At 44.1% G+C, this 22,415-nt stretch overlaps 4 protein-coding genes, 1 long non-coding RNA gene and 1 other non-coding gene across 7 annotated transcripts; 3 read left to right on the top strand and 3 right to left on the bottom strand.

Moving 5' to 3' along the window:
* Positions 1–403: 403 nt before the first annotated feature.
* On the bottom strand, positions 404–3,972 carry LOC133885265 (uncharacterized). 2 transcript variants are annotated; one of them, XR_009903207.1, is made up of 4 exons: positions 3,775–3,972; positions 2,400–2,549; positions 1,768–1,855; positions 404–525 (listed from the first exon to the last, which is right to left on the bottom strand). It is a non-coding gene; the product is annotated as an uncharacterized LOC133885265 (long non-coding RNA). The 2 variants fall into 2 exon arrangements; XR_009903206.1 differs by lacking the exon at positions 404–525 and having other exon boundaries at positions 1,590–1,855; positions 3,775–3,965.
* A 328-nt stretch (positions 3,973–4,300) lies between these two features.
* TRNAI-UAU (transfer RNA isoleucine (anticodon UAU)) lies at positions 4,301–4,374 on the bottom strand. Its single transcript has one exon. It is a non-coding gene; the product is annotated as a tRNA-Ile (tRNA).
* A 265-nt stretch (positions 4,375–4,639) lies between these two features.
* Positions 4,640–7,999, bottom strand: LOC133884277 (GDSL esterase/lipase At1g71691-like). The gene is made up of 4 exons (XM_062323631.1): positions 7,515–7,999; positions 5,575–5,936; positions 5,235–5,484; positions 4,640–5,137 (listed from the first exon to the last, which is right to left on the bottom strand). The coding sequence occupies exons 1-4, from the start codon at positions 7,876–7,878 to the stop codon at positions 4,911–4,913; spliced, it is 1,203 nt and encodes a 400-aa protein (XP_062179615.1). The 5' UTR covers positions 7,879–7,999; the 3' UTR covers positions 4,640–4,910.
* A 3,511-nt stretch (positions 8,000–11,510) lies between these two features.
* On the top strand, positions 11,511–13,465 carry LOC133884082 (uncharacterized). The gene is made up of 3 exons (XM_062323465.1): positions 11,511–12,331; positions 12,411–12,667; positions 12,743–13,465. Exons 1-3 carry the CDS (start codon positions 11,668–11,670, stop codon positions 13,463–13,465), a joined length of 1,644 nt encoding a protein of 547 aa, XP_062179449.1. The 5' UTR covers positions 11,511–11,667.
* A 74-nt stretch (positions 13,466–13,539) lies between these two features.
* Positions 13,540–15,059, top strand: LOC133885483 (uncharacterized). The gene is made up of 2 exons (XM_062325204.1): positions 13,540–13,706; positions 13,791–15,059. Exons 1-2 carry the CDS (start codon positions 13,679–13,681, stop codon positions 14,855–14,857), a joined length of 1,095 nt encoding a protein of 364 aa, XP_062181188.1. The 5' UTR covers positions 13,540–13,678; the 3' UTR covers positions 14,858–15,059.
* A 903-nt stretch (positions 15,060–15,962) lies between these two features.
* On the top strand, positions 15,963–20,091 carry LOC133884542 (uncharacterized). The gene is made up of 3 exons (XM_062323996.1): positions 15,963–16,220; positions 18,780–19,054; positions 19,755–20,091. The coding sequence occupies exons 1-2, from the start codon at positions 16,142–16,144 to the stop codon at positions 19,013–19,015; spliced, it is 315 nt and encodes a 104-aa protein (XP_062179980.1). The 5' UTR covers positions 15,963–16,141; the 3' UTR covers positions 19,016–19,054; positions 19,755–20,091.
* Positions 20,092–22,415: the final 2,324 nt, after the last annotated feature.

The following is a 22,415-nucleotide window of genomic DNA, read 5'->3' as shown; positions in this document are numbered from 1 at the left end:
TAATTTCTTAATATCATAAATTCAATGAATTTTATAAATATATTTTAATAGAAAATAGCTGTCAAAGTTATACATTAAAAACAGTGTCTTATTAAAACATTATGTATTTATGACTAAAGAGAGTATTGGTATGTTTGGTTGGGTTTTTATATTGATTGTATAGCTGTCACAGTCTTTTATAGCTATTAAATCTTTTTTGGAACGGGTTAGGTTTGAACCGAAATCCATGCGATTTAGCTCAAAAGAATCCCGAAATGATCTCACTGAGCCAAACATCAAGTAAGCTTTAAAAGCCAAATATCTTTTCTTTCTGAGATGCTAAAAAGCCATTAGCTAGTATCTAGCTAAGACTATCTCCAACGGTTTCCCTTCAGGGACCAGAATCCCTTCACGACAGGATTTTCGTTCCCTTCAGCGCTCCAACGGTTTCCCTTCACGGTTCCCGTCACGACGGGATTCCCAGGGTTATTCTCTCCAGAACGGGATTCTCTCTCCTTTCCCTTCGCGATTCCTCTCGAGGGGAAGCTGTTTGAGATGAGAGAAAATAAAGGGAATGAGAACGGAGAAGGGAATCGAGAAGAGAACGAAATGAAGGGAATATGGTTGGATATGGTCTAAGACTGATTAGGCTAGATGGTGCTTGTCTAAGTCAATCCAGGGTGAGATTCGCTATTATGTACTCCCTCCATTTAATAATGTAATGCATATTTTATTTTGAAAAAATTATCAAAGGTAACTTGGACTATTAATTTCTTTTACCATATATTGTCAATTGCTATAAAATCAACATCATACTAAAAGTACTTTAAAATACAAATCTATTGAACCAAATTTTGTATAGTAAACTTAACTAATTGTCGATCAAAACATATTAAAATTTTATCTTTTAAAACAAAATGCGTCTTACGTTCTTAAACGGAGGGAGTACTACAAATGTCCCAATCTCAATGTGATGCGTTACAATTATCCCAAATGCACAAAGAGCTACCAATGCTACACTTTCGATCTCTGGGGCGTGCGATGAATTCACAACTGTACTTGTTTTCCTCTTTGTGGACAAGGCAAACCTTTGTGAAGAGAGACTAATTAACTAGGACTCAAATCGTGACCATTGGTCATGAGACATAGGTGTGACCTACTAATACTAAACTATCATCAGTTATGAGAATCTTGTTTTTAGCAGAACACGAGTGCTGTTTTTTGTTCGTCATATTGGATTTTGTCAAAACGAGAAAATGTCGCTCTTTCCACTACAACACACATGGCATTCGGTGGCCTTTTAAATCGCCTACAAAGAGCCTAAAAACACCTACAAAAGGTTTTGGAGGCGTTTTTTTTTTAAAAAAAAACGCTAAGAATACCAGTGAAGGGTAAAGTCATTGAGGGCGTTTTTTCAAAAACGCCTTCAAAAGATATATGCAGCGGCACTTTTAGAACGCCATAAAAAATTTTGTGGCCCTTCTACAAACGCCTTCAAATATGAAACCATGCACTTCTGGCAACGCCTTATAATATGTTCCAAGGCATTCTACTGGAACGCCCGGAAGATTCTCAAGGCATTTTTTAAACAAACTACATACAAAATGCTATTCATAATGAAATTGGCATGAATCACAAATTGCACAATTATCCAGTTGTGTTCTTTTCAAGAGAAATCCACAACAACAAAAAACAACAACACTAGATAAGATCAGAAAGTTGCAATACAAAAACTCCATGTGTACTTATGCTAGCAAAATACATCGCTAGTATCAATATTTGCAATACCTCGATGAGACAAATCAGAGCAATAGCTGTGAATCTTGTAATAGGAGGACGGCAACAACTCAGCCTTGACCAAATCATCATCCATCTGCTGCAAGCATAAAATAAGCCAATTAATAATACTGTATAGCTGAGTAGGAATAGTACAATTATCAACTGACTGCTTACCAATTATGAGCCAGCTAAGTTTAATGGAATGAGTGCACCTCTTTACTAATCTGTGCAAGAAAATTGCAGGCCCTGACACTAGCCTCCAATATTCTTATCCTATTATGTCATTATTAGCAAGCAAACAAGTTTAGTACCATACTGCATGCTCTAAAAAAATAATTGTTGCACCATACAACATGATTTAAAAAATAACCACACGCAAGAGTACAATCCAAACTATCACACTGCTTATTTGGAGCCACATGTTCCAGAACTACAAGACCAAACAAGACTACGCGACCAAGAACTATGTCCTGTAATTTCAGAAACTTGAATGATCTGAATGAGTAAAAGTGGTCTACTAATTTTATTTCAGATCATAGCAGTTTTTTGACATTCACAATACATCAAAACAACCAGGATCCACAATCTTGAAACTGTTGAAGAAGAAAATGTAGACTACGATGCGAAGAAGGGCAACTTACTTTTATGTGTCAACACTGTGTAGTAAGAGTACACTGCCGGTGCAGGCTTCTTTATATCAAGATATTGAGCTGCCGTTGTTCAGGTTCCTTCTCCCACCGGACCTCTTATCTTTAAGTGGAGCAACAATCTCATCCTTACAGTGTGAGTGCCTTTCAAAAAAAAAAATGAAGATTCTTAAGAATGGTGCAATAGTTTGTTGTCGATTTGCAAAATAAAGATGAGGATGCAAGAATATTCAAAGTTAACCTACTGTAGTCTTAGACCTAGTGCCATCATTAGTCCATCTATTAACATACCATCATTCATATACAATCATTCAGACTCATGAATTCTGAAGTTCTCATCTTTTTTTTTTACGTCTCCATAAGCCTAGTAAAATAAAACAGCAAGTAGTAAATTATAGCTCCAATTGAACATATGTCAACTATCACAGTTTACAGGAGAATATAATTTTGTTCTTGAAATTGATAACTGTGAACAGTTATTTAAATTTCAGGAAAAACATATACCGAATCTGAACCAGGGATGACAAGCTTCAGATCACTATGTTTTGAATCACATGAAAACAACATCACTCATAGGAAATCTACTTATTTAATGAGCAGATTTAGTCGTTTACCGAACATCTAGGAAGAACAAGCATCATCTTAACAAGCTCAGTTCAACTACAAACATTCCTGTGAACTCCAAACGACTTCAATTGATCCTATACAGTTTTAAATCGTGAGATAAAATTGGCATGCCAATAATCCCTGGATGAATATTACCATTGTACTCAGAAGAGCAAAACAATGAAGTTTTCAACCTAAACTAGGCAACAACCAGAACTACAACTAGAACTGGATGGGATGACCATTTTACATTCCTATTAGTGTTTTTGTCTAATCACTCAATCACGAACGGACTCAAATAAACAAGCACAGAGATCAGCTCTTTGTCCACCCATGGACCAACCATGTCATGCCCATTAAGACTCCTGCTCAGGTAGAATTTTAAAGCATAAATTATTTGTGGTAAGTACCTACCAAGCATTCCCACAAACACTTTTTGTGCACAGATAACAAGTGGTGTGGTAGAAGCCACAGAGAGTGAACAGCTACAAAAGCCTCACCTAGGCAATACCACAATAATCATCCATTGGAACACCCTTATCAGTAAACAAGTCACTAATCTAATTGGAACATTCCCTCTAGAACTGAATTAACATTTTGACTAGCAGTGAAATTAGAGATTCAATTGTGGTTTCCTAAATTAATTTCACAACAAAATTCACTACTAGTTGAGTGATTAGGGATACAGATCGAGAAAGAAAATTCATATGTTAGTACTAAAATTAGTGATTAGCAGGGTGAGGAGGCGCGTGGAGGAGATTACCTGGCCGTGACGGGATCGCTCACCGCCGCGCCCGGCCTCCGCGTTGTGCTCCATGTACATCGGGGCGCCCGCGCCGCGTTACCAAGTCCGGCGCTCGTCCCCGCACTGTCAGCTTTTTGCATATGTTCCAGCGTTTTGAAGGCGGCATCGTCGGAACGCCTTGTAAATTTCTTCGGCGTTTTTGCAGAACGCGACACCATCATTGCGGCGTTTTGTCCAATATGCCTTCGAAGAATGTAGTTTTTACAGAAAGCACCTTAATCCAAGAGGTAAAAAAGGTAAAGGTTTGCTTGTGTAAATAGACTCTATTTCTCTCTTTTGAACACTGATGCTCCTGCCGTTTCCAAAAAAAATCCAAGAGGTAAAAAAGGTGTGCCTTAAAAAGGCCTCAAAGAAACGCCTTTGAAGGCCTGACCTGCTCTAGTGTTCGATCAAGACGAACACTACTGATCACAAACAAACGCGTGCAGAGGGATCCAAAATTTTGTGCATAACATTTGAAGAGCTGAACAAAAAAATAAAAAAATGGTCCCGGCGGGGCTCGAACCCGCGACCTTCGGCTCATAAGACCAACGCTCTAACCAACTGAGCTACGGGACCTCTCTGATATTTGCAATTCAAATATTTATGTTAACTCTTTTTGTATAAGAACCATCTGGTCAGTGAATCACTGACTAGAATGTGAGAGGTATTTGTGCAGATTTAGTACTTTGAACATAGGAAATGCTTTCGTGTTTCTACTAGGGTACAGCTATTTCCTGTGAAATTCTATGCATTCCAAATATGCTCTCAACCTTAATATACGTATGAAAAAACTTTGAACACTAATTAACAACAGACAAATCCATAGATCATGCAGCAGAGGAACACGATCAAAGGTACTTCTTTATCATTAAACTGGCAAACACTGAAGACAACCACACCAACCAACGAAACAACTCCGGTGATCTCCCTGATACATTACAGGGACTTTTGAACACTGATGGACCAAAACCAACAGACACGCTTCTACTACAAACAGGACACTGGACACACCATAACTCGTTTCAGCTCCCTCCTACTCATGACCGTACACACAATACTGCTGCAAAACCATGCATCGATCGACTCCATCAGAGGCCTTGTGTCCTCGCTGTCTACGGCTGCCAGGCGGCGAGCTGCTGGATGTTCATGGGGTAGACGACGTCGGTGCCGCCGTTGAACGCGGCCCTGCCGAGCAGCACGTTCACCCGCTCCGTTGGGTGGAAGGCGTCCCAGAAGACGTAGGTGTTCCGGTTCGGGCACGGCCGCAGGAACGGCAGGCAGGTGATCAGCCCCCGGTTCCTCCCGAGGCCGCAGCACCCCCGGTCGATCATGCTGAACCCTGCAGACCGATCGATCAACAAAAGTTCAGACCCATGGATGAATGTCCAGCCACGGCCGGGCCGTTGGTCAGTTCGATAGACGTACGGGTCACGCACCGTAGGACCAGGGGTTGCGGAGGACCTCGGAGATCATGGCGTAGTTGTCGACGTAGATGAACTTGGCGCGCGGCCGGTTGGCGTTGAGGCTGCTCACCATGGCCTTCACCTTGTTGTTGAAGGGAATGATGAGGTCGTCCACGTCCGGCGAGCACATGTTTTGCGGGCTCCGCGCGCGCATGTTGGGGATGCACGCCATCGACCCCACGCCGGCGATCACGAACTTCCGAGCGCCCAAGTTGTACAAGCTCTGCACAGTGCACAAGGAGATTCATCAGAAACAATGGCGATCAACCGAGAATCATGCATGCGTGCATGCAGCAGAGGGTTGTGCACGCACGTTGAGCTGCTTGGTGTACTGCTGCACGAGGAGGGTGGAGTACTGGTCGCCGTTGTACTCGTTGCGGGTGTTGTAGTTGGGCATGAGGTAGTTGTTGAGGTAGTCGTTGCTGCCCATGCCCACGTAGAAGATGCTCCGCGCCAGCGACGAGGCCAGCCTGCCGGCGCCCAGCTTGCGCGAGATCTGGTCCAGCGTCTGCTCGAAGTTCTTGATCTGCTGGTTGAACGGGATGCGCCCGACGAAGTTCTGGCCGGTGTTGTCCAGGATCCCTGCCGCCGCGGAGGCGTAGTTCACGCCGTGGAGGACGGCGTCGCCGGAGGCCTCGGAGTGGGCCGGCAGCAACGGCAAGCCCAGGAGTTGAGCTGAAGATGAATTCAACACAACAGAAAACAATGCAAACGGTTCTTAGCACTGCTTTATCTAATAATCACATGCAAAGTTAAGCTGTTCTTAGCACACTAAGTCAGGGGCTGACCCAGGAGAAGTGTCTAGCGAGGGCTCGAAGTTAACCTCCACCCAAATTCTTGTTTTTAAGTGAACTTGAGCTTTTTTCGTGAAGTTACAAAATCCAGTCACTATATGTCCCCGCTCAATTTTCGGCTACGGTGATCGGGTGATTTGGCTCTTAATTTGCAGCGATTGTGTAAGGCCGTAAGACATGTTGCTGGTAAAATTCTTGGTGAGGGTACAAATAATCGAGACCGCATCGTAGCCCAGAGTCACATGCAAACATTGATGCGATGGTAGCGGTACACGGCATTGCCTTGTTGAATTCAACGCATCAAATGTACTGCACGAGGGGAGTCAATAGCAAGGGAGCAGTGGCATTATGTCACCCGGGAAAATTATGACCGTACCACTGCCTGAAGCCTGAAGAAGGCGTCCTCTCTCTCTCTCTCTCTCTCTCTCTCTCTCTCTCTCTCTCTCTCATGAGCAAAGGCAAGAGGCCGGGAGGGGCTAGTTACTGCGGCAAGGACTAGGAGTCTACTATCCGTGCTCATGTACAGTGACTTATTTGTTGCAAATCAATTCAGATTACTGTGGACCAGACGCACTTGTATGCTTAAATAAAGCTAACAGAAAAGGGTCTAAACACATGTAGGCTTTCAGTGTGTGGCATTCAGTTCTATCAATCGAATTGCTCCTTCAAGAATACCAACGGGAGGCCTAGCATTTCAGACGATGAACGTATCTAGTATATCGATTGTATAGTTGCTAGTATTTACAAACTCATAGAATGTACCTATCCAGTTCCCTGAAAAATGTGTGTACCTAATAAACAATCTGACATGGCATATTTGCTATATTGGAAATTGCTTCAGTGGTACTGTGCCTATGTTCTGAAACTGAATATGAGCCACACGATGGTAAATACAAATATCCATTGCTGGTGAAATAAATTTAGCTTCTTATGATTTGTGAAATGTTTTCTTTGGTGGAACAGTGCAGCTGAAATTTGAACACGTACTCTTCACTGTATGACTAGCTCACTTTAGGACGTACTTTTGTTTCTTTTTCTTGAGAGGAAATATTTTATGATGCACTGGAAATATATAGCACTTGTACTAAAAAGAATTGTACTATATACTAATCTCTGCTTGATCTTCTACTTCTGAAAACAGCAGTGTTGCACCAGCTCAAGCAAGCCATCATGTAACAACTACTAGAAATTCTTTTCAGTATGTCAAAAGAACTGCAAAAATGTAGCCCGGCCTAGCCCTTTCCCAGCACACTAGTTTATGGCATTTTTCATCCGAATTTCACTTTAGTTTTTTCTCTCCCTTCAACAACGCTGTTACATTTCTTCTGAACCAGTTGCACTTAAAGATGAACAAGGTTTCTACAGCAGCTAGCTTGAGAACAGAGAGTTAGAGATCAGAGAGGTCAGAGGAAGTGACATGCATGCGAGCATGCATGCATGCACTGGTGCAGGGGCGTACCGATCTCGTCGACCATGGTGTAGCCGTTGGAGAAGCGTCCGGTTGGCCCGCCTGCGAAGTCGATGCCGTAGGGCAGGTAGTTGGCCTTGGCCAGCGACGTCAGGTCGTTGTTGTTGCCGTTGTCCGTCAGCGAGTCCCCGAACACGAACATCGCCGGCACGCCCATCGCCGCCCCAGCCCCCGCGGCCCCGCCGCTCCCGCCCGCGCTGCCGAAGCCGGGGCCCATCGGGAACGTGCCGTTCCACGGCGGGAACACCTGCGCTGTCGCGCCACCGCAGGCCATGAGCAGCAAGATTAAGATGCTGTAGGCTCCGGAAAGGCGCTGCGGCGTGGCGGCGAAGGTCGTCGCCGCGGCTGCTGCCATTGGAGGGATTGGGCGGTGGCTGGCTAGCTAGCTGCAGGAGTAGTCGGTGGAGTCGAGCAGTGGTCGTCAGTGGGAGTGTGCAGGCACTGCTGCGGTGTGGCGTGCGTATAAAGAGGAGGGGAGGGGGGAGAGGAGAGAAGGGTTTTTGGGTTGGTTGGTGGGTGGATGGGGTGGGAATAAATGCGGCCCGGGGCTCCCCCTGCCATTTCTGGCATGGCGGAGTAAATGGGAGCTCAGAGCTTGCTCTCTTGGGGAGCGTGCACTCGACTGCAGCGGCCATGGCGCGGCATAGTGAGGTGCTAGGGCTGTCTAGCCTTGCCCTGTTTTGTAGCGATCCAAAAAGCTGGTTTTGCCGGGCAAGCTCTCTCGCAAGATTTTTCTTGCCCGTGCAGCAAGTCAAATCGGCTCTCTTTACCGCTGCTGCTCTCTTAGTTCATCTTCAAATACTTTAAAAATTCATTCTTTATAATACTATTACAGTATCATTTAATTTTTATCTCTAACCGTGACTCTATTTCCCACCTTTCATTACTCTACTCCTTCCTTTAAACCTACGTGCATACTGTGTAAATAGTGATGTGGATGCAATAGAGTATCAACAAACTTGGAGTAGCACATTCTCACTCCGCAACACTGTTCAACTTGATACCGTAGCTGTTGGAGCGCTATCCAGGCCACCAATCGGCAAAATTCTAGCGCAACAGTATTTTTCGGGTTCCTGTAGTACTGGAAACCTCCCCTGTAGGAGATGACCTTACGCTAGCTCAAATTATCACCTTCGTCGGTGGATGAGCTCCTCATAATATAAAATGATCTTTCTCATTAGATCCAGCTCCTCTTCACCCGAATCAGCATTTTTCCCTACGGGATCGAACTCCTCCTCGCCCGAATCGACATCTTCTTTATCGGGCTCGAGCTTCTCCTCATGACAATCGACCTCCCGACTCTCCGCACCAGAGATGCGCCACCCAGATCAAGCTCCATGCCGCTAGATTGACCTCTTACGCGGACGAGCTTGTGGAGTTGCAGTTTGGAGGTAAGGGCTCGTTTAGTTGCCGTATGACTCATATCAAGTGAGACAGATTGAGTTGAGCCAGGTTGAGTAGATGCAATAGATTCTGTCTGATTGGTTGTATGTGCTTAACCTGACTAAGAAAAGATTGTATTTACCTACATGAGTATATGTTGTAAAGATTAAAATAATTTTTTTTGTTAATATAATATTTATTTTGCATAAATGCACTATACAGTACTTAATTTATCATATTAGGTCTTAATTAAATTTAAAATATACTAATATGAGTTAATATTCACTAATTATATGCTAATTATATTATTAGTGTAGCTCCCGCTGGCCTCAGAGCCGGCCCTGAGGGGGGTCGAGCGGGGCAACCGCCCCGAGCCCCCAAAACCAAGGGGGTCCACTTCTCGTGTACCTGTGTATAGTATGCATGCCTAACAGTACGACAACAGATAGAACTAGGTCTAAAGTAGCAGGTAGGTCTAGCAATCCGTACGGTAAAACGCAAGTGTCATGGTTCCTCTGACCCATAAAAAAATCAAGTAAACTGTCTGCCTAGCCTATTTAGTTGTTTGCCTATTTTGTTTTTTCTACCATCCACATAATCCAATTTCCTGCGTTTCGTGGAATCATGACTCCAAGTTGTCCTGCATGCCCGCAACTTCGATCGAGGACATGCGTCAGTCATTGCCATATGAGTTTTTATTGCTGGTTTTTCTCTTCTATAGTTCTACTCTACTTCAAATGGATCCGACCCTTTCTAAGATCACACGTTTGAAATATGGGAAGATCTCTGCTCACTCCGGCAATCAATGGGTCTAGCGTTTGTACTGTGGTGCTGGCACCTGCGAGCAGATAGATCCAAAGCTACTATTGCTGCAAGATACATGCTGCATATACCGATAAGTAACTAGAGCTACACGTAACAAGTTGTATACATGTATGTGAGTATCTATACCTAGCTGGCCTGGCCTGGCCTGACAGAAACATGGATGAAATCTGTTTCTACAGGCCAAGCTCGCGCCGCTCGCTTGCATCGCTCAGGACAGACGTGGCCCACACGTGCGGGTACAGGTCACACCGCACCCAGGCAACCAATCGCGGCCTAAAGGAACAAAACGGATGTGCTAAATCCTGTCTTATTTTGACAAGCGAGCTCAACAAAGGATCCAAATTGATCCAATTTTACACTTGCCAATTGTGGGTCGGACCGTACTTAGGCGGTCAAGCGAATGGGCTAATTATGTATGTCTGGGTTGTTTTAGTTATTGGGTAGTCAGATAAGATCAGACAATTAAGCTATTTGTTGTCTTAAAAAGATAATTAGGCTCTCTTAGATGTCTCGATAAGAAATCGGTTATCATCCTTAAAAAAAGAAATCGGTTATTGTTCCTTTTAAAACTTCATAAAACTATGTATACGTGAGCAAAGCTACCGGGATCTACACTTTTCTTTGGACTTTTTATCGAGAAACTACCTTACCATTGCACAGTTTATCAAGTAACTACACTTTTTATCGTCTAGCGTTATATTAGCTGTTAACTAACAGGTGTGGCCATATGCCACACTTCCGCTATAACATTATTGTTAGCTCGAGTGGAACACAAAATCCACCCTTAATCGTGGTTGCCACATGCATAGATTAATCTGGAAAACAACATAGTCATAAAATTACACAGTTAGAGACATCACATCGATATGACATGTAGTACATATTTATTAGTTGACCGCCAACTTTAACGGCACACGACGAAAGGGGTTGCTCCCAGGGTTCAAAAATGCGACGGTAACCGCTCAAAATGCGCGATTACCGACCTTCCCGCTGCGGCTCGATTTCAGAAATCGCTCGGTTACCGAATTTGAATTCAAATAATTCAAACCGAAATTAAAAAAAAAATCCAAAAAAAATCTGATAAAAAACTAGAGGTAATTTTAAGAGTATCTATGAAAACGAAACTTGAAAAAAATATCGTTTCGACATCCAAATTGATGAGCAAAGTGCGGGCATATTTCAAATGGGCTCGTTTGTGTTCTGGGCCGAATGAACAGTATCCTCTGGCCCATTTGTGGCCCACGGCGAAAGGATAAGGTGGCGTTGGTCAGTGCGTCCAGGCTTGCAATCACTTTCCCCATTCAGCTCGTGAACGCTGCTGGAGCGGCTCCGGCGACCGGGCGACCGAATCCGTGGAAGAAGAAGCGACTCCGGCGGGGAAGGTTCGGTAACCGACCGCTTCACCTCGGTTACCGACCGACTTCATTCGGTAACCGACATCGTCAACTGCCCGGGCGCGGAGAGTGGAGCAACCTCGGTAACCGATTTCCCCCCTTCGGTAACCGTTAAAAAATGCTCGATTTTTGTTCATTATTGGTCGGTAACCGATGTAGTTAGCTCGATTTTAGCAATGTAGCTGTCGGTAGCATGTTATTTTGACGATGCAATGCATTATTACTTCGGTTGTGAACTGTGTAGTAGTTCTTTCATGTGAAATGCATTGTTCGGTGTTGAGCTCGGGTGAATCGTTGAGCTATAGTCCTTATTACATTGAATTGTTCATGTACATGTGAATGATGGTAACATATGTGGTACATAATCGGTTATGTAGGTGTATATGATGCTAATATGCGGTCAAATTAGTTTATTAGTTAGGTAAGCATTGACAATTTTTGTTCAATTGAGTTGGGTAACGATTTGAACACATGTTGGCATATGTATTAGTAGGCTAACCTTCGAGATTATTTCTTCGTACAGAGAAATTGCAAACTAGTCAATGACAGATAAAGATGTGGTATGGCAGCATGGGGACAATTTGGCTCCGGGTTTTAGGTGTAATTATTGCAATAAGTCAAAGAAAGGCGGTGGTGCCACAAGATTGAAAGAACATTTGGCAGGGCGAGGATCAAATGTTGTACACTGTGATAGGGTGCCTCCAGATGTACGCGATTATTTCAGACGTGAGCTAGATAGGGCAAAAGATAAGAGGAAGGGAAAGACAGACGAGAGGCTTCGGAGGCAAGAATTAGCTAGAGTTCAAGTAGATTTGACAAGCGACAATGAGGACACGGAAGAGGAACAGGTGCAGCGTGCCGTAGGTCAATCGAGGGATGAGGAAGAGTTTAGGAGGAGGTCAGGCGAGTCCTACGAGCATGGAGGTGGTAGTGGTACTGACAGAGGGGGATCTGTATTAAAGAGGATGCTTAGAAGAGCATCGTCAACAAGGGAGCCACCGCCAAGTGTCCGGGATTACAATGTTGCTTTAGCAAAAGCCCCTGTGCAACCGAGGATTGACACCGGGTCATGGAGTGCCAAGGGAAAGAAAGCGAAGGAAGCTATTGGTGTGGCATGGTCCAAATTTTTTCACACTTCAGGCATTCCTGGCAGAAGGGCGGACGATGCATTCTTTATCGCTGCAGTGAAAGAAACACAAAAATGGGGTGAGTGATTTAGTGTGTAATGAGTTTATTATTGTCATACTTATTTCTTTTTGAGGTATGATCATTTGTTCTGTAACAGGCGAGGGTGTACCATCTCCAACAGGGCGGGATATAGATGGTAAGTATCTGGACGAGAACGAAAATGCTTTAAAGAAAATATTTGACAAGTGGAAGCTAGAATGGCCAGAATATGGTGTTACTGTAATGTGCGATTCGTGGACGGGACCGACGCACATGAGCATTATTAATTTCCTCATATATTGCAATGGTCGTATGTTTTTTCACAAGTCTGTTGATGCGACCGGCTACAGTCAAGATGCTAAATATTTGAATAAGGTATATTATTTTTCTCAGTTGGTAACATAGTATTTAAATTGTTGCATATTTATATGGTTCATTCTTTTATTGCAGGAGATAAGAGCAGTGGTAACTGATTTAGGTCCAGAAAATATTGTACAGATTGTGACTGATAACGGGTCCAACTATAAGAAGGCATGCCAGGTTTTGAGAAGGGAATATCCTGCTATCGCGTGGCAGCCTTGTGTGGCACACACGATAAATTTAATGTTGAAGTCGGTTGGCGATTTTAGAGAACACGACATTGTCATCCAAAGTGCAAGGGCTATATCACGATGGCTGTACAATCATTCAAAACTACATGAAATGATGAAGGCAGCAATTGGTGGAGAGTTGGTGAGGTGGAATGCCACAAGATTTGGAACTAACTACCTATTTCTTGATAGCTTTCTACGACGAAAGGACAGGTTCATGCAATGGATGGCATCTAGTGAGCTCCAGCAGTCTCGATACATTAGTTCTGATATTGGAAGATATGCACATAGTTGCCTATCCAGCTTACCATGGTGGGACAATCTAAAAATGGTTGTTGATTCCGTCCAGCCATTGTATGCATTCCTCCGTTTTGCGGATCAGGACAAAGTGCCAATATTGAGTGAGGTGCTCCTGAGATACACCATTGTGAAGCATGAGTATGAATCATTGTATAAGAATGATAGGGATTCTTTGGATAAGTACATGGCAATTGTCGATCGTAGAATGAATGATCTAGCCAATGGGACATACATGAATGCCGGTAATACACTCCTACCACTTTTCAAATGCTTGTGTTTGTAATGCTTTTAGTACTAATGTTTTGATCGTCAACTTGCAGCGGCCGCTTTGAACCCCCGCACACATTACGCGTATGGCACAGGTCCAACCTTGTTCGAAGATCTCCGTGAGGCATTTGAGCGGCTGACTGATGTTACTACTGCCGCGGAAGCACTTATTGAGGCTGAAACGTATCGGACAAAGTCTCTCTCATTCTCAGGTCCTCTAGCTGCACGGATGGCTTGTGACGGCAGGACTCATCCGGGTACGAAGATTTTTACATATCTATCTGAGCCTCATATCACTATACCTACTTTTCTGAGCCTCATATCACTATACCTACTTGCAGCGCAATGGTGGTCCATGTTTGGTTCATCTACACCTACACTATCAATGCTTGCTAGACGCCTAGTGTCACAGTGCGCCTCATCTAGTGGTTGTGAGAGGAACTGGAGTACATTTGCTTTCATCCACACCAAAGTTCGCAACCGATTAAGCTACAAGAAGCTCCATAAGTTGGTGTATGTCAACTACAACCTAAGAATACAAAACAACTTGGATGCAGGTATTAGGTCAACTCTTGATGATGATCCATTTCAGCGGCTTATGGAGCTCACATTGAATGAGGATAACAATCCGTTCCGGGACTGGATGGAGACCGGGAGATCAAATGCAGCCCCTGAGCTTGACGAGGAGGACACAGATAGCGACGTACCCTTGCCTACTCACCTGGTGACAGACCCAGTGAACACACCTGACTTGCAACAATGGGCTGCTACAACGGTTGGTGACACACACACGGGAAAGAGGAAGAAGCAAATGACGCAAAGAAGGAAGAGCAAGAGGACTAAGGGCAAGGGCAAAAGACAAGTGCAAAGCGATGAGAGCACGAATAGTGACCCAAAGAGCCCAACTTACCAAGAATCGAATGACAGCAGCTCAAAGACTGACAGCGGTGATGATGATGGTCAGGGCGGTGATGCTCATCCAGGCCAAACATCTGTCGTTCCTCCTGTGCAATTCACTGGTGAGAGTCAGTTTTCACATGCCACGCAAGATCAGGATCACGGTGCTCCATCCTCACCAAGGCATATAACACACGGTGGCCACGATGGACCACAGGATAGTGCGAGCTATTCCAGCAGCTATGGCATGGAGAGTAGTTCTGGATCGTACCCGTACCACTATCCTGCCTCCAATGCTCATTCAGAGCCTCCTATTCATTGGGTTTATGAGTGGCAAGACCCTGAGTTTTATGCCACTTTGCAAGGACAATGGTCAACCACTTCTGCATGGACAGGACAAACTTGGGCTGAGTTCAAAGCAGAGTTACTATCGACACGACGGCTAATGCTAATGTCCACCGATGAGTACAATATGGCCGAATGTAATCGGCCACCAAGCTGGTGGTTCTAAAGGTGATGCAGATTTCCTTTCGAAGGTCATGATAATTCCATAAATATTTATTATTTTCAGGCGCTGCATATGTAATATACGCATATATTCGAAACAATAATTATATGTTCGTGCTTCAATTGCTATTACTATCTGTTTGTTGCCTTCGAAACATAAAAAAATTAGCAAAGGTCATGCTAAATTTTTATATGATATTAGAAAACATATTATGATGGTTATATACTATTTTTCCTCATGATTTAGTGGCCAATTATTTGTTTATTATGATTTACACCTTAATTATTGAAAATGCATCCACACATGTCGGTAACCGCTAAAAATCGCTCGGTAATCGCACAAATGCGCTCGGTTTTCGACCTGTCGGTAACCGAGAAAACCGCTCGAATTCTCGAGCAAACCGCTCGGTAACCGGTCCAAACCGACCGGTTACCGAGAGCCAAAAAATCCGATTTTTTCGCAAAAATTCAAAATTTGCCGAATGAATTTTCTCCGAATTTTTTTGAATTTTTGGACGGTTACCGCGGTTACCGCGCTTTTTCGGTAACCGCCGGAGGTCGGTAACCGACCTCCGGTCGGTAAGTAAAACCTTGGTTGCTCTTGCTCCTTGATAAATTGGACAACCAGAAGTAAGTGTAATTACTTTGATACGTGGTAAAAAGAAGTAGTTCCCACGTATCGGTGTCATTGTGCAAAAATTACTTAAGAAAAATTAGTTATGTTCTTCATTTTACTAATCTAAGTAGAGTTGTATCGTGTTGGTCTGCATAGATCGGTAACAGTGGCGGAGCCCGGTGAGATTCCTGGTAAGCCTATGGACACCTAAACTTTGCAAGTGTTTGTGAAAATCAACTTTATATATAAGCTACATTGTACATTCTATAAGGTGTAGTACTGCACCAATGGAAAACAACCAATTGTTCGTTAACAATGCACTCTTTCGCATGCTCTTTTAACAACACGTGTGCTGAGTGGAGTAGATGCTGTATCACACGTAATCAGACACGGGCGCACCGTGTCCCAAGCAGGGCCCACCGGCAGCGACCCGGAGCCGCTGAAAAGGACCACCCAACGAGCGGAGCCTTGGAAGATGCCAGGTCCCGAACGCGTCGGACCGATACGCACCCCGACCCCGACCTACAAACGCCAAGCCATGGGCACGGCAACCGCAGGCCGCACCGACCGAACCTCCACCTCCACCTCCTCCTCCTCCACCACCACCCACCCACCACCGCAGCGATCCGAGGGAAGGGCAACGAGCCGGCCGGTCGTGACGGGCGGACGGAGATGAGGGGCGGATCCAGACCAACCCCGGCCGCCCTGCTCCTCCTCGCTGCCGCCGGGATCTGCGCCCAGTTCGCCACGGGTTAGCGCTCTCGATCTGCTCTCGTGTGCGGACGGATTTCGGGGCGAAGGTGCGGAGGTTGCAGGGAGATCTGGTTAGAGGCGGGCGGGGGATTGAGGAAGCGTCATAACGATTCCTTTATCGCGTTTTGTGAGTTTAATTGAATTGGAGACGGTCCTCTTGCGGTCCTAATTGATTGGGTGGTTTGGGAGGGATGAAGTCACCGTATCCGGTGGGAATTTGTGAAAGTTACGAATATGATGTGTGGCGAGCAGCTTAGACTTTAAACTTGGGCGATTGGAGGCATTTTAGGGGGGATCGTGATTTAAGTACTGGTAGCCGTTAATTTAGATTTTGTGCGAACGAGCTTTCGCTCGTTTGGTAAGCTCGGTGGGAGCAAACCAGCGAGTCGGGCGTCGACTCGCACAATTTGCTGGCTATGCTCCATGGTGGAGTTAATCTATATTTGTCCTCCAAAGAAGGCCGGGGCAGTGGAAAAAATTAAGCCTCTTTTTTTGCGGACGGGCAGGTAACCCGATGTCAAAACCTCCAAGGTGGGAGTGAGCCAACGGGTTCGAGCCCCCGTCCCGCACGCCCCCGTTGAGGCGTCCAATGAAGTGCCAGGTAAAGGGTGTAAAGGGGACCCTGGTCAAAAAATAAATAAATTAAGATCCTTTGACCGCCGGCTTTGCAGGGTTTGAGGGTGTTTATCCTGTGGACAATGGGTTGAGGGAAATTTATTTTTGGAGGAGTTAACATGTGGAAGGAAGGATGTTTGCTACAAAAATTTATGGCCTGTTAGACCCTTTTTTATTGTGCCACATGCCTGTCTCTGAGCAAAATTTCAGCACTTCTTGTTCTTGCACTGACATTTGTTGATCTATCGCTACTCATGCGTTTATATGATGTAAAAAAATGTAGCAAATCGATACTCTGGTGTGACAGCCTGTTTGAAGTAGAAAATGGATTATATGCTAACAGTTGTGGTCCTTGCCAGCCTGATAGTTTTGAAGGATCACACTATCATTGGTTGTTGTGATGTTGCGCACACGTGCAAACTGTTTGCCTTGTTTTGTAAGGGAACAGTGTGAATTTGGGCATTTGTTGTCTTGGTCTCTTGGAGCTGCATCACGGTTCACGGTCTGTGTATTACTCCCTCCGGTCACAAACAAGTGTCGTTTTGAGTTGCGTGCGATCAACATTTTTAAATATTGGCCACAACTTACTCTTTGCGCATTAGTTTGGATATTTGAAAATGATACATGTAGATTTATCTCGAAAAGTAGTTTCATACTAGTATAACTTTACTATATTCTATAAACATATTACACCAAAAAGTAGTAGTCAAAGATGTGTTTTGGGTACCGTGTCGATGTCCAAAACGACATTTATTTGTGACTGGAGGGAATACCTTGTTTTAACTTCTTTAATGCTATCTATCGTCCATGCACCATGCTAGATGTCACATATGTACACTTACAGATATTGTAGTATACAGTGGTGGAGCTACATAGTTGGTCCATTTGTGAGATAAAGGTATGAAAGTTAAATGCAGAAGCCCCTCTTAGAAGGGTCATTTTGTCCTAGAAGGAAGTGAAAACGTTAGTGGCATATCTAGACCATTTAGTGTTTGGAGTGGCATTTTGCTAACACAAACATTTAATGATGTTAGTTCCTAGAACCTTGAATCTGTAAAAGAAGAACAAATACTGTATATCTCTTGCTGTAGATATGAAGCTTGCTGTAAGACTCAATAGAGTTTTACAGCCCTATCTATTGTCCCTTGAATATTGCTCCTTCACCCCCACCGATATACCAAGGTATTTCTTTGGTGTTGAGTGAAACTTCAAAAAGTTGAAACAAAATGAACTGGTTCTAACTGGAAAATTACTGGAAAACCTGGCCAGGGTGGCGGTTATTTATCACAGAAGGCATATTAAAAAATTGAATGTGTGGGATGTGAAAAATACGTGGTGTTTTGCATGATATTTTTGAAAGTTTTCAACCTGTTCTTTGAAGTAAACAAAATATTTTGCAGTATTCTATTAAAGCACGTGATAAATAATTGTGATTCTATCAATTTAACATGATTTTATGGAAGCTGGCCATGGCTAGCTGGGTTATACTAGGATTTCTAGCTAGCCAGCTAGGAAATTATCTGTACTGCTTCTATGTGCGTCCTCTGGGGACCACCTAGAATTTGGTTCTTGCTGTGCAGCAAGGACCAATCATAACTGTCTTTGTGTAAATTCCGCGCATGGCGTGAGGCTTATTCTACTACTGGGTAGCGAAAACATGGGGGGTGCAACAGGAAGGTATAATGGTTGGTGCATTGATCAAGAAACAATAGTTCTTCATTTAAGATGTGAAATCGATGAATTTTTTTAATACTGATAAATGTTTCTGCTTCTGGTATGTTATATCATTTTTTGTTTGTGTTACATCATTTAGCTTCTGATAAAAGCCTTGCAAATGCGGACACAAAATGGCATAAGTTGATGAAACCTTTATGGTTGTGCATGTGGCTATTCCACAAACTTTCGATTTCAGATGATTGACTCTGGATAAAAATGCTTGCAGTGATAGCTGGTGATCCTCAAACATCCAAGGATGACAAGAAAGCTGAAGCTCAGTCAAAAAGTCATACTGGCCAAACAGTTTTGTTTGTCCTTCTAGGAGTGGGGACTGCTATTCTGTTGTCATTTTTCATTTTCAAGTATTGGCAGAAGAAGAAGAGGGAGGAACAACATGCACGTCTGCTAAAGCTATTTGAAGAGGATGATGACATTGAGGTTGAGCTTGGTCTTAGAGATTGATAATATTCGATGTACAGCAAGAGTATCTTGGCTGACAAGGTAATTTCAATGGCACCTCGACAACTCAGTTTTCCATTTGCATAAGTTGGCAATCTGCATATTTGGTAGGTTTTCCCCTTATTTGGTTCCTCTTATGTTTTCACTTTTCTGCATAAGTCAGTCGGATACGGAAAGCTCCAGGCACTGCTTGTATCATTTTACATCATATTGATTCCTGCCATTGTGTTTAGTCAAGCAGTTAACTAATTCCAAAAATTTTGGTGGATGCATATTTTTCAATCTGTAGCATTCCAGTTATTTCTCGAATGCAAGCAAAACTCCCATAAAATTCGATAGGAGCTCCTAGCCCTAGGTACCTGAACTCCTCAATTGCTGTCATATGATATCATTAGCTCGTAATTACGGAACATGACATCACAAGAGTTAGTTCAGTAATGTGTTTTTAAAAGACACTTGGTACACAAGTAAGCATCACTATCTTGGTTTAGTATTCCCAAAATAACAATTTAGAAGCAATTTTTTAATGTACCACTGTGTTCTATTACTATTACTAGTAAGCATCAGTATCTAGTTCTTACTTTTATTTTGTTACTATTACTAGTACCTTTATTATCATTATTGTTTTCACATCATCTTTTTAGTTGGATCTCGTGGGTTTCATCTCTAGCCTAACCTGACTTGCTTGGGACAAATGCTGCTGCTGCTGTTGTGTTCTAATACAAATTCTTTATGCCCACAGGTTTTGCTGGCTGGTCCTCATAGCATTTTCATGTTAATGTAAAGAATTTGTTGTATTTAAACTCGACAGACCTCCTGAGGAAAGGAAAGGTCTATTGTACTTTACCTTTATATGGTGAACATCTTGGCGCTTAGGATGCATGAGAGGGGGGGGGGGGGTTCAAGGTTTGGAAAACACATTCTTTTGGTTTCAAGGCTTTCTGAATATATATACACGTTTACTAAAGAAATGCCCAGGCTATGTTTATCCTTTGTGTGACGGCCTCCTCCCTGTATTGCATAAATGCAGTGTTTAGGTTCCATGATGCTTAAATTTCGAATTAGTTTATGCTTACCAATGTTCTCGTATTCAGTCGACGTGTGCAATGTCTCATGATCCTGATTCCTGATGCAATCCATTTCCCCCCTGCTGAATGCACCTGCTATTACATCACTTTAACCACACCAATTTACCTTTTACAAGCATGTCAGTGGCTGTTGATGTTCTATGCTTCCTCGTGGTACTACATCGACGGAAGATTGTTATCCTTTCAACGGCAATGATGGCTATCATGTATGATTTTCAGCTCTGTTTCTCTTTGGTCTTGAGGAACTCATGTAGAATCAGAAACGCATTACCCTTTCTGCAGGTTGGTCAGCCTACCGAAAGCGTAATGCTTGGTGTCAATCTCATGATCGGTCTGTCACCTATATGATTCAGATACATCTGAGCTGTCGCCGCATAATAGGAGAGCTTCTGGAACTGCGTAGTGCAAAATCTAGACGGTACAAAGTACAAACAGATGCTAGGTGACGATTAATGGATGTGAAGGTGGAAATGCATATGGGATTTATCAGCCCGCTCTGTTCATCTGGCTGGTGACTGAATAGAGCAGAACGCTGTTGTCGTCCGGGTAATCAAACACATACCCTACTTAGAGTATCTCTAAGAGTTTCCTAATCCCATCTCCTATAGTCAAATTTAGAGAATCTCACTCTAAAACACAGCTCCAACAATTTTTCAATACAATTTTTAATATTTACCAATCTCTAAAATCACCTATCTCGCTCTCTACTTTTGGGGAGCACCCCCTCGCTCCCAAAAATACTCGATCAGTCCCGGGCCCACCCTCTTATCCGCACGCAATTGCTAGTGGCGGCGAGCTTCCTCGGTGGCGGAGCCATGCTGCTGTGGTGGGCTCAGGAAAGGAAGACTCTAGCCTAGGCTGCGTGCTGGCTTAAGCAGAGGAGCAGCTGCTCTGGACGGCGTCAGAGAGGGCTTGGTGGCCGTGGACTTTCTCGGTGGCGGAGTCGAGTGCTCTACCATGACCGGCGTTGGAGTAGACAGCTGTGTGCTCGGTTCACTCGATGGCAGAGGAAACATGGACGCCGGGAAAGGTAGGAGCTCGAAGCAGTTGTATGATGTGGATCTGGTCAGAGAAGAGGCAGAGGAGAATGGAAGCTGCTACTTGCCATGGTTCAGTCGAGAGAGCAAATGAGAGAGAAGAGTAGGGAGAGCCACAGCAAGAGGATAAGGTCGGCCGTTTGGGTTTCTTGACGACAGGCCGACGACGTCGGCATGCAACGTGAGGAGGCAGAGACGAGGGGCTTCACGGTGTTGGACGACGTCAAAATGAGCGTAGGCAAGCTCACCCGCGTGACGCGTGGCTTCTGCGTGCGGACGAAGAAAAGAGAGGGGAGAGAGATGACAGGTGGGATCTACTCGTCGGTGACATATAAGAGAAAATACAGGGAATGAGCATTAAGAGTATGTTGAAGAGAAAAAAGATTAGGGAGTGAATTTTATTAAACAAAACTTATACAGTGATATTGAGAGTAGGTTTTAGACGTTTCTTAGAGATGTTTTTAAGGGTGCTAAGGTAAACCTTAGTGTACCTTTTAACCTCTTTAGTTTATTTTTTAATAAGGAATCCACAAAATGAATGAAAAGGAGAGTTTTAGTTCATTTGTAACAAATTAAAGAGGATCGAGATCCTTTTGCACCCCTGCAGTACATGGCCACTCGCACGCGCTTTACCATCCCTAACCGATGGTTGTAGCCGTTCAACATTCCCCTTGCTGGCAAAGCCGGCGCGCAGCCCAGGCCCTACCGGATAAGCCCTGTTTGAATCGAATGGGTCAGGCTTCTTTGGACTCTGGACCAATTCATCCCATATATCCTTAATTGCTCGAATGCACGTACCGATCGATCCCCGATATCAAGCAGCCAACGCAGGAAGACGAGTTATACTGCCTTACTCGTCAAATCGCCATGGACAGGATGTAGCAGATGGAGGAGGAAGATGGAGTTCTACTGGAAGGGGCTAGAAGAAGTAGAGGCATGCCAGTTTCAATCCTGAGCGTTGGCTACTGCTAAAGTTGCAGTAGCAGTAGCAACCGCACCCGATCCCGATAGACGAGCGCCCAAGCATACACGGTTACGTCAATGCTGACGCATCTCCATGCGCACGGTAGTCGTCGCTTGCGTGGTCGGCGTGCCCTATCAGAAGCCGGCACGTGCCGTGCTCGCTCGCTCGCACGTGACGTACGCCCACGGGTTCCTCACCTCCTTCATCTGACCGTACGTGTGGCCTAATGGGCGAGCAGCTGGTCCTCGAGCGAGCGTGACATGTTGGTCGGTGGAGGGTGGACCGTGCTGATAACTTTATAGTATAATGATTGG

This window comes from Phragmites australis, chromosome 11, assembly GCF_958298935.1.
Source record: "Phragmites australis chromosome 11, lpPhrAust1.1, whole genome shotgun sequence".
NCBI lineage: Eukaryota > Viridiplantae > Streptophyta > Magnoliopsida > Poales > Poaceae > Phragmites > Phragmites australis.
This window is presented reverse-complemented; position numbering and strand designations above follow the sequence as displayed.

Excerpts from the sequence above, each read along its gene's own strand:
- LOC133884542 (XM_062323996.1), top strand. The coding sequence starts at position 16,142 with ATGAGGGGCGGATCCAGACCAACCCCGGCCGCCCTGCTCCTCCTCGCT. Across the intron at positions 16,221-18,779 it reads CTGCGCCCAGTTCGCCACGG|TGATAGCTGGTGATCCTCAA; the intron begins GTTAGCGCTCTC and ends AAATGCTTGCAG.
- LOC133884082 (XM_062323465.1), top strand. The coding sequence starts at position 11,668 with ATGACAGATAAAGATGTGGTATGGCAGCATGGGGACAATTTGGCTCCG. Across the intron at positions 12,332-12,410 it reads GAAAGAAACACAAAAATGGG|GCGAGGGTGTACCATCTCCA; the intron begins GTGAGTGATTTA and ends GTTCTGTAACAG. Across the intron at positions 12,668-12,742 it reads ATGCTAAATATTTGAATAAG|GAGATAAGAGCAGTGGTAAC; the intron begins GTATATTATTTT and ends CTTTTATTGCAG.
- LOC133885483 (XM_062325204.1), top strand. The coding sequence starts at position 13,679 with ATGGCTTGTGACGGCAGGACTCATCCGG. Across the intron at positions 13,707-13,790 it reads TGACGGCAGGACTCATCCGG|CGCAATGGTGGTCCATGTTT; the intron begins GTACGAAGATTT and ends ACCTACTTGCAG.
- LOC133884277 (XM_062323631.1), bottom strand. The coding sequence starts at position 7,878 with ATGGCAGCAGCCGCGGCGACGACCTTCGCCGCCACGCCGCAGCGCCTT. Across the intron at positions 5,937-7,514 it reads CACCATGGTCGACGAGATCG|CTCAACTCCTGGGCTTGCCG; the intron begins GTACGCCCCTGC and ends ATTCATCTTCAG. Across the intron at positions 5,485-5,574 it reads AGTACACCAAGCAGCTCAAC|AGCTTGTACAACTTGGGCGC; the intron begins GTGCGTGCACAA and ends TGCACTGTGCAG.